General features: G+C 39.2%; 1 protein-coding gene across 1 annotated transcript in view; it reads right to left on the bottom strand.

The window, feature by feature from the left end:
- Nucleotides 1–15,190, bottom strand: part of LOC124594686 (phospholipid-transporting ATPase ABCA3-like) — a 543,403-nt gene that overhangs the window by 26,278 nt on the left and 501,935 nt on the right. Inside the window, exon 27 of the mRNA XM_047133052.1 lies at nt 12,361–12,581. Within this exon, the coding sequence (XP_046989008.1) occupies nt 12,361–12,581 (221 nt within the window). The remainder of the gene's footprint in view (nt 1–12,360; nt 12,582–15,190) is intronic.

The following is a 15,190-nucleotide window of genomic DNA, read 5'->3' as shown; positions in this document are numbered from 1 at the left end:
ATATTCTTGCAATAGACTGGTTGCAAGACCTCCCTCGTACATCCTCTCATAACCACTTGCTCAAACCCAGCCACTGGCATCTCCTACCATGTCAAAGGCAGGGCTACATGTGAAAGCAGTCATATCATTTACTGCTGCAGAACATGCTGTCCAACACAGTGTGTTTCTTTCCAGTGACTGAGATCCTTCCTCCTGACACCAGCTTTCCTGGACCGCTCAGCTGGAATACATCCTATGTTCCAGTAGAGCCCTTGCCTCATCCTTCACCTATCTATCGCCTTCTGTGCTCCATTCCATTCCAGCACTACACGGCCTTCTATTCCACCAACACATCCACTAGTTTATTTTCCATTCTCTACTTATCTCCTTTTCTGCTTGACACCCCCCCCCCCCCCCCCAAACCTCTCAACTGTGCTGAATGCTCCCACAAGCAGTATTACACCTCCTCCACCTCTAACCTGCTACCTTCCTACCTTCCTGCTCCCTGCCTCTGCCTCTCCATATCCCTAACACTCGTGTCATATTGCTTCTCCCATCAGGCACAGCTGCAGTCCGACCAGAGATAGTGGTAATGTATGTGTGACTTGTGCTTATATGAATGTGTGTTGTTTGTAATTCAGAAGGAGGCCTGTTGGCTGAAAGCTTAAATGTTCAGTAGTCTTTTTATTGTGACTGTTTGCAACTCAGTGTCTTCTGTGTGTGGTGAGTAGCAATTTCTCCTTTTCATAATGTTGCAGTTATGAGATATAATTTTACTGGCACAGGAAAAGTATGGACAATATATGTTCACATTTCAGGTGCAGCTGAATGTCTCATTACTATTCGTAGCTGATACAGTCATTTTTTGCATATAAGAGCAAAGATGGAGGATAAAGAATGTGCTGTGTATCTTGTGGTTTTGATTATGTGTAATAACACAGATGTATGGGTAATATCTGTCAGCAATGAAGTTATAACTGAATTCCACGGAATGTTTTTTCCTTTCCTACACATCGGTAAGAGCTAGATTCGAAAGCTATAAGTTTTGTTGTAGTATAATAACAAGTACACATATAAGGCATTACTATCATTTTTAAAAAAAATATGTCATAAATATTGGTTCAAAGCTGAAGACTGCCCATGGCAAATTAGAGATAATATGGAAATTAGACTAATAACAGCATTTCATAAACATGAATGCAAATTTAATGAAGACTGTGTACACACAATTTGTTAATGAAAACAAAGAATCTAATTTTTTCATCCAGAGCATTATTTTACAAGCATGAACTCCTATAATGCCAACACAAAATAGAATGGAAACATTATACTTACTGAGCATTAATAAGACACTAAACATCAAGAAAAGGTTATAATTAGCTGCAAAAGTAAGGAAGAATGTGTGCCAACTGAAATTGGTGTCTGTAGTCATAGAATCCTTAGAAAGTCTTTTAAATTGTCAGGTAGAATTGCTGGTGGCCAATTACCTTCAGGGGGGGGGGGGGGGAGGGGAGGTTTATTACTGCATGACACGTATAAAACTGACAACACTGTCCTAGCTTTCAGCAGCTGCCTAGTAGAGGTGGGAGGGAGAGGAAGGGCAGACCACTCAGTACCTGAGGTGATTGGCAGCTGTGATGGGTCTGTCCCCATCCTCACTGCAGGCCACACCATCACAGGTCTTATAAATAAAGAATAACTGATAAATTTTGCATTATACATTAACCCATCCAAAGCAAATGTGAATTTATTTACTGATAGAAACCACTTTAATATTTCTATGCAAGTTTGTCTTTCTGATTCCTTTATGTAACAACAAGAAGAACAGTGCCCTACCTGTAGGTTTTCTCAGCACAAACTGTTACTCAACCACAAACAAAATATTCCAAAGTGAAGTACCTTAAAGACAATATGCAGAGTGTGACATAATAAAAGGAACCTGTAAGTCTATACAATGATGAGCCAAAACATTATGACCCATTGTTACTAGCATTTTGGTCTACCTTTGGAACACAATACATCATCGATTCTACATGGCACGGATCCGATGAGTAAACGGTAGGTATCTGATGTACGTGGCCCCCAAATGTCTGTGCACAGGTCACATAAATTACAGGCCGCAGCATTCCAGAAGGGTTATGATTGGGCAAATTCGGTGGCTGAGACAGTGACGTGAGTTAGTGCTCCCCAAACCACTGTATCATTATTCTGGCATTGTGAATGGAAAATTACCCAGCCAGAAAATGAGTATTAACTGTAGAAGATAAGAAATATACCTCTCGTAATGCAGAAATTCCTGATCAAAATACTAGACAAGTACAAAATTACCATATGATACACAGAAGACTGAAAGAAACTGCAAACAGTCGATATATTAATGGAGCAAAATACTTCAATGCACTGCCAAATGAACTGAAGGTAATAACTGGAGAGACATTCAAAAAACATCTAAAATCGTGGCTCATTGAGGAGTGCTTCTATAGCCTACTGTACAAACTAAAATCTAAAGTATTATTATGCCAAATAATTTGGACTACATTCTTAAGCTCCTATTATAAAGTAAAATTAGATTGTATACTGTTGTATTGTACTACCAATTGCTATGCATGTAATTACATGTTTCACGCAAATAAATTACAAATTACAAAATTACCGTATGGAGTGACATCGACTATGAAGGGATGAGAGTGATTCACAATAATCAAAGCATAATCAAGTTTGGCAGTAAACATTATACTGTTGTGGTGTTCAGTCCAAAGACTGTTTTGGTACATCTCTCCATCCAAGTCTATGAGGTGTGCGAGAAAAGTAATGAGCCTAATTTTTTATCTACTAAAGTTTTGATTTTTGTCAGAAAACAATATTGCTCCTTCAAAGTAGTTCCTTCCGGCAGCTATACACCAGAGGAGTTGTTGTTCCTGGTCATGGTAGCAGCATTGAAGACTTCAGTTGGTAGAGCCTTTAACATGACAGTCACATTCTTTTGAATGTTCTTTAAGCGATCCAAAAATAGCATCCTTTTAAGATATTTTTTCAATTTCAGGAAAAGAAAAAAGTCACAAGACACAGATCAGGTGAACAGGGAGTCCGTGGAACAACAGGAATGCCTTTTGAGGTCAAAAATTGCATGCCGGAAGTGGCTGTGTGATATGAGGCATTCTTGTGATGCAGTGTCCACTTGTCTGCAATGTCTGGTCTCACTTGATTCACCCCTTTCCTGAATATTCCACGGACATCTTTGTATAACACTTGGTTGACAGTCTGTCCTGGAGGAACAAATCCCTTATGCACGATACCCCTTCTGTCAAAAAAACAAATCACTATTACTTTGATCTTCGATTTGCTCATTTGAGCTTTTCTTGGCTGAGAAGATGTCTCAGTGTGTCACTCCTCACTTTGTCTCAGGTTCATACTCAAAATTCAGGCTTCATCACCTGCGATCACATGACTGAACCATTCACGGTCAATGGTAATCCTTTAGAGAAGATCAATGCACACCTTTCTTCGATTGTTCTTCTGCTCAGTTGTGAGAGGTTTTCCAGGACCATTTTGGCACAAACCTACCACGCGTGCATATTTTCAGTCAAATTTTGATCTATAGTGAGTCTTTAAGTTTAACATCCTTACTGTTAAATGTCTGTCCGATCTCACAAGAGAATGCACACATTTGATGTTTTTGTCAGTTGAAGCTGGAGATCTCCCTGAGTTAGGTTCATCTCCAACGTGTTCTCCGCCTACCAAAAATGATTTGTGCCAGCGAAAAACTTTGCTCTCAGTAAGGAATGTTCTCCATAGACCTGCTCCAACATTTCAAAAGTCGCACTTGTGTATTTCCTGAGTTTAACACAAACCTTGATTGCATAAAGTTGCTGTAAATTCTTCTGTTCCATTTTCGTAACACACAACAAAAGCACAACTTCAGCGATGGCACTCTCAAAAATCAAGTGAGGTGAAACTCGAACTGAGCTTCTGGAAGAGATGAATATTCCTGTCTACACAAGTAGAACAACACAGTGTTGCCACATTCCTCACAGTGTTGTCAGTCTCATTACATTTCTAATTCACCCCACATTTTGCGAAAGTCTCATCTTTGAATAACTACTGAACCAGCAAACATTTGCTTATTGTACTTAAGCCTTGGTCATCACACACTATAATTTTTACTCCCTACACATCCTTCCATTACCAAACTGACAATTCCTCTACGAAACTCCAGGTAGGAGTATAAACAATGTAGGTAAAGAGGGATTGCTGCTTATTGTACAGAAGACACCTTAAGTTGCAGACAGGCACAAGGACACTTAAATAAAGCTTTCAGCCTCAGCCTTCAACAGCAAAAGAGAGACACACACCATTCATAAACACATGCACACGACCGCCACTCCACCATCTCGCACCAGAAATGCTGGAGCTGGCAGTCGAGTGTGCATCAGGTGTGCTTGCTTGTGTAAGAATGGTGGGTGTCTCTCTTTTACTAATGAAGGCTGTGACTGAAAGCTTTATGCAAGTGTGTTTTAACTGTGCATGTCTGCAACTTAATGATCCTTTCTTTTATTCACTTTGTGCCATAAATTTCTTTTTTATTCAAATTTTATTCAGTATATCTTCTTTAATTATTTGGTATACCCATGTACTCTTCAAACAATGGAAAATCTAGGATGGAGTGTAACAATACGAAAGAAGGAAAGTTGCTACTCACCATATAGCAGAGATGCTGAGCTGCGATAGGCACAACAAAAAGATTGTGAATCTTTTTATTGTGCCTATCGCAGCTCAGCATCTCCACTATATTGTGAGCAGTAACTTTCCTTCTCTTGTACTATTACATGTACTCTTCAAGATACTTCTGTAGCTCCACATTTCACTTTCATAGATGGCTACACACCAAACCATTACTTTCAGGAAAGACATCCTTAAATTTAATATTATATCTACCATTAACCCTTTAACTGCTCCGGACGTATTAACGCGCACCTTTGTACCTGTCCCTGTGTGCTCTGAATGTGTTTTCATGTGCCACCAGTCCTACTTGGTACTCTAAATGTGTCTACACCCACTGCCTCAGTGGCACCCGTGTCCTCCTGACATGTTGAGATGTGCTGCGCTGCCACTTCTTCCGTGGCCTCTGGCCTCTGGCCGCATTAACGCACCCAGGCGTATATTCATGCCGAGTGCCTAGGAGCTGTTCAGCATTCCGATGGCACAGTTGAAGTCTCACAAGTGTTTGCTGCTGTGTTCTTGTGTTGCAGTTTTCGTCTGTGCTTTTACTGACTGTTGACAACGTTAATGTTTGAGAAGAAAATAGCATGCCGCCGTGGTTGTACTGATGAAGAAATCATCGAAATTCTCACTAGAAGCGACAGTGAGAATGAAATTTTTGACAGCAATGGTAGTGATTATTCTTCAACTGAATCTCAAAGGAACAGTCCTGTGCCGAGTACTTCAGCTGGAACAGCACATCTGTCAACATGGGAGGAGTATCATTCAGAATCTGATGAGTCTGAGAGTGATAGTGAAGTGCCAGTGAAAAGAGCTTGCTTAAGTGATACGTTTGACTGGAAGAAAAGTGATTTTCATCGAAACAGGTTTCAAGGAACTGTATTCATTTTCACTGTTTGTATGCTAATGGCTCGTGTGAAAAAGCTGAAAATCGTTGACCACTTTGCCACAGACATACTCTTGAACACTCCTGTTTTTGGTGAAATTATGTCCAGGGACTGTTTTCTGTTAATTTTATGACTGCTTCAGTTCAGTGATAACTCTGTAAACAATGGAGAAGACAGGTTGTTTAAAATGAGGTATATTGTTGATAAAATTCGCGCAACATTTCGCAGCACATTTCATCCATACCAAAAGCTCTGCATTGACGAAAGCCTCTTGTTGTTAAAAGGTTGATTATTGTTCAAACAGCACATTCCCTCCAAAAGAAGTAGCTCTGGAATAAAAACATTTGTGCTACGCAACTGCCAGGTGGGTTATATTCTGGATTTCATTGTTTACATGGGCACAAGTACTGAAATTGAATTCCACAATCTGAGGAAAAGTGGCAACGTAGTAGCAACATTGATGAAACCATTTTTAGGAAGGGGACATACGCTCTATGTCCATAATTGGTATTCAAGCCCAGGCCTGTTCCTCTGGCTTCATAACCATGGAACAAGCGCATGTGGTACTGTTCGCAAAAACATATGCAACATGCCAAAATTACAGAACAAACTAAAATGAGGAGAAATACAGCTGATGTCCACTGGCACACTCCTTGTGATGAAATGGTGTGACAAAACAGAAGTGTGGATGCTGACCACCTGTAATACTGCAGAAATGGTTGATACGGAAAAGACAAACAGAAAGACAGGTGGAAGATTAAGGAAACCACAATGTATTGCAGATAACAACAAGAGTATGGGTGCTGTTGACTGCTGTGACATGCTGCTGAGTTCAGTGCAATCAGCACGAAAGACTGTCAAGTGGTACAAAAAATTCTTTTGCCACATACTGGATCTGTGCATTTTAAATGGCGATGCTCTCCACAGAGTAGTAGTAACAGGATGAAAAATGCAACTAGCGGAATTCCATTTGTGTCTGGTAAGAGAGCTTGTTGAAGCTTGTGCAAAAGAACGAAGAAAGCTGGCAGAGGAAGGTGGTCTGGAGACAAGAATCCTCTAAGATTTACTGAGAGGCATTTTCCAAAGATCACTGAGATGGAAAACTCAAAGAAACATACGCCAATGTGCTGGTGCGCAGCATGCTCGATGCAGAAAGTGCGCTGAGAAACGAGATACAAATGTAGAGCATGAAACATACCACTATGTGTAGTGCCATGTTTTGAGGCCTATCACACTAAACGAAACTATTAACTGTCTATAATCACTCAGAAGAGAAGAAATGACATTGATAATTTTCTAAAAGTAAATGTCAACAAAAAGAAAATAAAGATAAAAAATACAAAAATTGTATACAAAATAAAATATATATATATATATATATATATATATTATTATTATTATTATTATTATTATTAGCGAATGTCCCCATGGGAGAACGATAAGCAGGTGATTAACATTTCTTAATGTTCTTCTTATTTCCCCAGTATTTCTTCATTGCCTCCCCAAAGGCCTTCTTCCTTTCTTCGGTCCACTTTGGTCGGAAAGGTTTAGATTCCGTCTCTGGAGTAAACTTCCACTTGTCGATTTTTCTTCTGAATGTATCCCGGTCTGATGTGTTTGTTATGTCAATTTTTGCCTTTTTCAAATCCTTCTTAACTTCAGTTACCCAGGGTATTGTTGCCTTAAGTGATGTCATATAGTCCAATAGACGTTTAGTTAACCTGTTTCCAGGTAATCTGTCTATATGTCCATAAAACTTCATCCGCCTCTTCCTGATATCTGCCTCGATGTTTGATATTTTTTTGGTTGTCTCGGTAGTCTGCAGCCTGTATCCATCTTGTGTGTATCGTGGTCCTAGGATTTTTCTAATAATTTTTCTCTCTACTTTCTTAATTTCGTGTAAATCTAATTTTCTATTCAGGGAGAGTGTTTCACTTGCATATGTGACTGTTGGTTTGATGACTGTGTTGTAGTGTCTGATTTTAGTGCCTTTTGATAGACATTTCTTGTTATATATATTTTGAATAAGTCCGAATACTTTCTTGATTTTCTGTAATCGGTTTTTTTGTGCTATTTTCTCAAGTCCTGTTGGTTCAATATATATATATATTTTTAACTTCGCCAGTGCCAGTCCAAAGCCAAGATCAAAAAGAAGGATGGAAAATATATTCAGAAGGTGTAAAAGATACTCCAACACTTAGGATTTCTGATTTTGAAACAATTTTTAGAAGTATTACTGCACTCTCAAAAACATGAACTGCATTTCTCAGTTGCCATTAAATCTATTACATATGTTAAGCATAAAACTAAAAGAAGCATAGTGCTACATTGATGATTTAAACAAACATCATGTTTGTTTACATGGCCATCTTCTGCAGCAGCTCTAACAATTAATTATTGTTGGCTTTGCCGTCTTAATCTTACTGCAATTAATGAAGAAGAATTTCACACTAGACGCATTTCGCTTTTATTTACAAAGCATCTTCTCTGGTCATTGGTGTTCCTGCTTCAAGTTTACATCCTTTGCACACCACTTGCTTTCCCTCTCTTCATTAGTGGAGGTTGACATCTAAAGACGATGTCTTTGTTTACATATAGCTGGCAGTTTTTTTTTTTTTTTTTAAGTTTTCAGCTTTTTCTTCCACTGCATTGGCACTGTAGCTCACCTCACTTGGAACTCGAGTTCCACAAATGGGGTGAGGTACAGTGCCAATGCAGTGGAAGAAAAAGCTGAAAATGGCAAAAAAGACTGCCAGCTATTTGTGTACAAAAATGTTGTCTTTAGAAGTCAACCTCCACTAATGAAGAGAGGGAAAGCAGAGGTGTGAAAGGATGTAAACATGAAGCAGGAAAACCAGTGAACACAGAAGATGCTTTGTAAATAAAAGTGAAACGTGTCAGGAGTGAAATTATGTTTCATTAATTGCAGTTAGCTTAAGATGGCAAAGCTAACATTAATTAATTCTACATATCGTTTATTATAGTGATTCTTAGCAACATAAGCAGTTTCAATGCACATCATGTGTGTCCAGTAATTCATCTGACGATTCAAAGCCACGGGAAAAGTATTGAGATACATCATGTGTCAGTGATCACACTCAGAAGGCGAGACAACCACAAACACCATGGCTCAAGAAATATTCAGCACAGGGTGTGCTCGGCCAAGTGGTGAGCTCAGCTGCAGGTTGATGGGGAAAGCCATTAGCACAGGAACCAGGATTAGACAGCCTCAATGGTGTGCTTGACCTGGCTAGATGGATGCATGGCTGCAGCAGCAAAAGGGTTAACAAGTTTTTCTTTTACAGAAACACTTATCTTGCAACTGCCACACTGAATTTTATATTCTCTCTACTCTGTCGACAGTCAGTTATTTTGCTGCCCAAATAAAAACACTCAATTACTACTTTTATGATCTAATTTCTTAATATAATAAGTTTTACTTTTGTTTGTGTTAATCTTATAATCTCTTTTCCACATAAACTCAGAACCTACAAGTATTACTGTAGGAACACAGACATGCATTGACCACATTCTCACAAACATAACAAAGAAGAACATAAACATAAACACCATAGAAAACAATATATTTGACCACAGAGTCCTTACTATGAAGATTGATGTAGGGAATGTCTATATAAGTAAAAGTGATACATTTATGTATAAAAGAAAATTTAATTATAATTAACTTACGGTGGTATTAGAAAATGACAAACGGTAATCAGTTTACAATGTAACAAATGTGAATGATAAATGGGAAAACTTCTATAAACTATTCAATAACTTTAAAGGCAGTGTGGCCTCAGCTGCCTGAGACTGCAGTTGTGTGTGTGAGTAGCATTTGTGTGAGTTTGTATGTGTGTGTTTGTTATTTAATTTAGACAAAGGCCTTACTGGCCGAAAGCTATATTTGCGACAGTCTTTTTGTTGTGCCTATCTGCAACTCAGCATCTCCACTATATGGTGAGAAGCAACTTCCCTTTTCACAATATTGTTACATTCCATCCTGGATTTCCCATTGTTTGATATTTTATCAATGAGTCACTGTTGAAATCAGCCAACTGATACAAATACCTGGGTGTAACATTTTATATGGATATGAAACTGAATGGTCATGTAGGCTCAGTCATGGGTTAAGCAGATGGTAGATTTCAATTTATAGGTAGAATACTGGGGAATCTCCAGAAGCAGCTGGGAAGACGGATGTAACATAGTCCTTCAACAATTACATTGGTGGTGCCAAGGAGTCAAACTGCTTGTTGTGCCTGAAAGGACCACATATATGCTGTTAAAGGGAATCTTTTAAAAGACCCGATCATGAAATTAGCTTACGGGTTGAAATATGCTCACTATTTTTACTTACTTAAATTTGGCATATTTCGTGACTGTACCTTTTCTGTGAAATGTTTACAAGATGATATTTGTCTTGGCTTCAGTCGTCTAGTAGAAGTATGATTCCATAATGCAGTTTCGTCGGCTGCAGAAATGACCTGGTTCAATGCATTTGCCTCATTTTTGGTGCTTCAAATACCATTTCTTCGAATGTGGTTTCCTCTTAAAGATTATATAAAAATACTAGTGACATAATTCATATTTTTCTGTTCACTAGCAAATTATTATGACGGCGACCTGCACATTGTTCTACCGTCAACACACACCAAGAGTTCACTGCCGACTGGCTACAGTCAAAGACGACTCCAGCGTCAAAGACATTTTACACAACACACAAGCTTGTACTTGTAATCAGTCTCTTTGATATTCTTCGTCACATCTACTAATAGTAATCAATATGCTGTCACTCTCAAAAATATAAGTAAATTAACATAAAATAAGGCAAATTACAATTTTAAAAAAAATTCTGACAAAAATATAAGAAAACATTTACAATTTGGTATCGACAAATCCGGTAGAAAATAATACATCTCCCAGATCCATTACAAGGTCCCTTAAGAGAAAGATCATCACCAGATACTTAGGCATCTACTTGGATGAATGACAATGTTATGGTGAACATATTAAAGAAATGAGCAAGAAAACCAAGAACATGGTGAACAAAATTATTAGTCTCACCAGTTACGATTACAAGCGGCCAATGTGAAGAATAAGAATCTTTCATAATGCTATCTTAACTGCATTCGTGGGATACTGTGCAGGTGCTTGGGTTCAAAGACTTTGGTCATAACATCAGCACGGATAGTTACCAGGGTGCCAAGTGGAATACTTCTTCTGTTCACGCGAGATCTTGGTACTTTGAGCTGCTGCAAGTAACACTTTGATTATGTCCTCTCAATCTCCACATACGGGAAAAAGTGGTGATGTATTGGCTGAAGAAAGAACAATATCATGAAGTGCTGAATTTATGGGCCATGAGCAAGCATCAAATTCAAAATCAGAGCCTTTGCCTATGGTAGAAAGAATGGGATGATGCCCAAACAGCAAGGTGCACCTTTAGTTTTTTGACAAACATAAAAGAAAGACTGGGAACAGAGCACCTGAATCCCTCAAGAGGCCTGACACACTTCTCGGCTGGTCACAGCCCCTGTGCCACCTACCATCATTGAACTGGTAAAAGACAGACCCAGTGGTAAAAATGAAATGAAAGAACATACTATCTAGTGATGTCTGCTGTATGCTGATAAGCTGATACTGATTGGTAGCAACTGAATCAGAACAGAACACTCGATGTCAAGGAATATTGAATTGGGAAACAGAATGACAGATCTTGGACAATACTGCTGATGCTATTTCAAGAAAGGCTCGGGTAGCGCACTATCTTATCAATCGACCCCTGCCTACTGCACTGTGAGAGACTGCAACAGAAGATTGAGAAGCAATGCAGGAAGGCAGCAGCAGTCAACAGTTGTGGCTGAAGAACTGCCGACAACCACTTGTGCAGCCACCATAATAACAACAACGTAGAGAAATATGGACACGGTCCGTGTCTCGCCGCCTGAGGTGCCAGAACTGGGATGACGTGGGCTGGCATGCGGCTGTGCTCTTCACTGGCAACAGCAAAGCTCCCGTGGAGTAGGAGAATCCTCCCCTGCAACCAGGGAGCCAACAAACAATGGTAGAGACAGATACAAACCCCACACCCTGAGTGCCTGAGGAACCGGAAGGCCGAGCTTGTGGACCAGGGCACATTGGAGTGTACTGTTTAATGTGACAGACAGAAACTGAAGTTATCACAACAATAGCAGACATAGATTTGGTAGTAGGTGTAGTTTTCATTCATAGTAGAAATACCTTTTTTAATATTATTATTATTATTATTATTACAAATAGTTATAGCGAGAGGAGGTAGCCCTGTGTAGGATAAAATAAAGTATTAATGTATCTTGCATAATTTCTGTGAGAATCAATACAGCCTTTGTTTAAATTATTGGTTATGGGCTACAATGAAATGGAATAAATAAATATCTTGTTGAGTATATGCAGATTAAAAATTTTGGTAATTGAGTGCTAGACTGGGAGTAATATCAAAGTGTGTGTCTTCTGTGGGCAGGTCCTAAATGTTAAGTTCAGTGCATTCTTCACTGAACAATGAGGGCATACAATTTCGATAAACCACTAAGAATGATGAAGCCCCCCCCTCCCCACATGTTTTGGATGTCAGTATCTGTGCAGTTAGGAAAGTAGGTGTGGACCTTGTATCATGTTATGCTATGAATAATGAAGTGGTTACATTGTAAGTGCAAACATGCATTACCAGTAATGTATTTACAAAATACGTAACAGTTACTTGGATAAATTTTTCATTTGGCAATCTGCTACTCACCTGCAAATGTGTCATTAATAAAAGCCTTTATGGCAGACACACTATTGTGAGAATATTCACTGTCTTGCATGTGATTTTCCTTTCGTGGCTTCTTCAACTTCACAGTTAATGTATAACCCTCAGCAAATTTGTTTTTAAGATGTTGTGAAGAGCCAAGGCACTGGAATTGTCCATTAACCATAATAGCTAGTTTAGTGCACAATGCTTCACACTCTTCCATGCTGTAACAGTGAATTCAATTAACAATTACATAGTTGGACAAAGAAGATATGAATTGTCATAGAGAAAGCAGATATTTACAATAGTTGCTCCTTGGAATATTTGAGGAGCATACTCAGACATTTGCTATGTGAATAATGATAATCCAAATATATGCTGCACTAGCAAGTTGCACTGATGAGAACAAACAGTTCCTCACAGTGATTACCAACTTTTTTCAGTTGTTACACTTCATATGCCTTATTCACCTTTGAACATTTGTACATACAATTTACTATTGTGCGCAGGGGCACCATCCACAACACGTGTGATGGCTACAATGTGTGAGTCATGGAAAGCACTGCTCATTCTGTCTGTGGCAGCCAAGCAAATTTTCAAGTATACTCCCAGACTGCCATGCAATGCACAAAGAGCTACAGACCATTGGGTTCCTCGCCAGGCAACAGCAATAGATCACGAGACTACGCCTACATCCAGTCACGAGTTACTAGGGGCAGCACATCTCTTTCTGGAGAATAGCTATTAAAGAAAACACAGGAACCATTGCAGACAGTTCCTGTCTATAAGGGCTAGCCAATTCATACGGCAACTGCTTGCAGTCCCCCAATTAAGCTCTTGTCAACGTGCCGTCAGGGATGACTGTGCAATGCACAGAAGTAGGCTTCTGTGTTGGAAAACAGCTCAAGTGTTGGTCATTTCAGTGTTTAGTTCCTGCTCCTCAAAGTTAGCTGGAGCTAAATCCATAAAAACTGTATTTTGGTTGGAATTGCAGAAGAGGTGGAGTTAATTTGTCATTATAGATAGCGACAAACAGTTATTTGGCTTTCAGGAGGACAATACAGAAGCTACTGCACTCCTATTGGGACACTTTACAATTAGGAATAATAGATAGATTTTTGCAAATCAATGTCATCAAATAAATATTTCAATAATTATGTACATATAGCTACACAACACAGTCTACAGTTTATATATAATTCACTGGTATAAAAAATTTAGGTTACTGGAATTCTTGAACAGAATAAAATCATTTACTTTTCATCCATTTTACAATGCTAGTCCTAAATTTGTTTTTGGCAATATGAGGGCACTCTCAATTAATTTACTGAAGTAGGCAACATCAAATTATTTACAGCTAGTGCAGGTTACTCTCAGTTCTTGTGTTATGGCAATGAACTGACTGAGAAAGACACAGCTAGGTACTGCCATTACATGGAGTCATTTGGAATGACACCTACATGATTCATGTAATTTAAATCCTGCAGTGAAGCTGATAGTCTTTTTTGTTGTTTAAACACTAATTTAGAGCCATAACAATATTCCATAACTCAGATGGGATGTGAAGAATGTGAAACAAACATAGGTGTTCTTTGCTAACACAGCTCTTTAGTTCATGCAGTAAATAGCTCATGCATTCTAATCTGCTACATAAGTTTCCTATGTGGGTATCCCACCTGACTTTCACTCTATGTGAAGTTCTGACGGTTTGTGTTTTTTGGTTATGAATGGGAGCATTGTGAAGTTCTGACGGTTTGTGTTTTTTGGTTATGAATGGGAGCATTAAGTCTGAACATAATGCTTTAATTTTTACTGTCATTTTCCTGTAGTGCATTTGCTTGAAGCAAGTACTACATCTTTCGGTAATCCCACCAGATGTGCAAATGAATGATCAATGCCTGTAATGTTGTGCACGTTCAGTGGTGACACCTGCATCTACACCTACATACATGCTCTGCAAGCCATTATACTGTGCATGGCGGAGGGTACCCTGCATCACTATTAGTCATTTCCTCTCCTGTTCCAGTCACAAACAGAGCGAGGGAAAAATGGCTGTCTATATGCCTCCATATGAGCCCTAATTTCTTGTACTTACCTTTGTGGTCCTTATGCTGTGTGCTAGTGGTAGCAAAATCATACTGCAGTTGGCTTCAAATGCAGGTTCTCTAAATTTTCTCTACAGTGTTCCTCAACAAGAACTCTGCCTTCCCTCCACCGACCAAGCATGGGGGCACAGTGGTTAGCACACTGGATTCACAATTGGAAGGATGATGATAAAACCCACGTCCGGCCAATCTGATTTAAGTTTTCTGTGATTTCCCTAAATCACTGCAGGCAAATTCCGGGATGGTTCTTTTGAAAGGGCATGGCCGATTTCCTTACCTAATCCGATGGGACCGATGACCTCACTGTTTCATCCCCTCCCCCAAATCAATCGACCAGAGATTCCTGTTTGAGTTCCCAAAGCATCTCCGTAACACTTGCATGTTGTTAGAAAGTACTGGTAACAAATCTAGCAGCCCGTCTCTGAATTGCTTCAATGTCTTCCTTTAATCTGACCTGCACGGATCCCAAACACTTGAACTGTACTCGAGAACAAGTTGCAACTGAAGCTGACCTTTCATCTTCCCCACCATAATCCTTAAATGCTCATTCCAGTTCACATCGCTTGGCAACATCATGCCAGGACACTATTAATGTTACATCTGAATAATAAGGGTTTGTTTCTCTTACTCATCTACATTAACTTACAGTTTTCTACAGGTAGAGCTAACTGCCATTCATCGTGCCAACGAGAAATTTTGTCTAACGAGGAACCCCTTTAGAGAGAGGT

The sequence above is a fragment of the Schistocerca americana genome, chromosome 2 (assembly GCF_021461395.2).
Source record: "Schistocerca americana isolate TAMUIC-IGC-003095 chromosome 2, iqSchAmer2.1, whole genome shotgun sequence".
Lineage (NCBI taxonomy): Eukaryota > Metazoa > Arthropoda > Insecta > Orthoptera > Acrididae > Schistocerca > Schistocerca americana.
The sequence above is the reverse complement of the archived record's forward strand: the minus strand, read 5'-3'. Positions and strand labels throughout refer to the sequence as shown.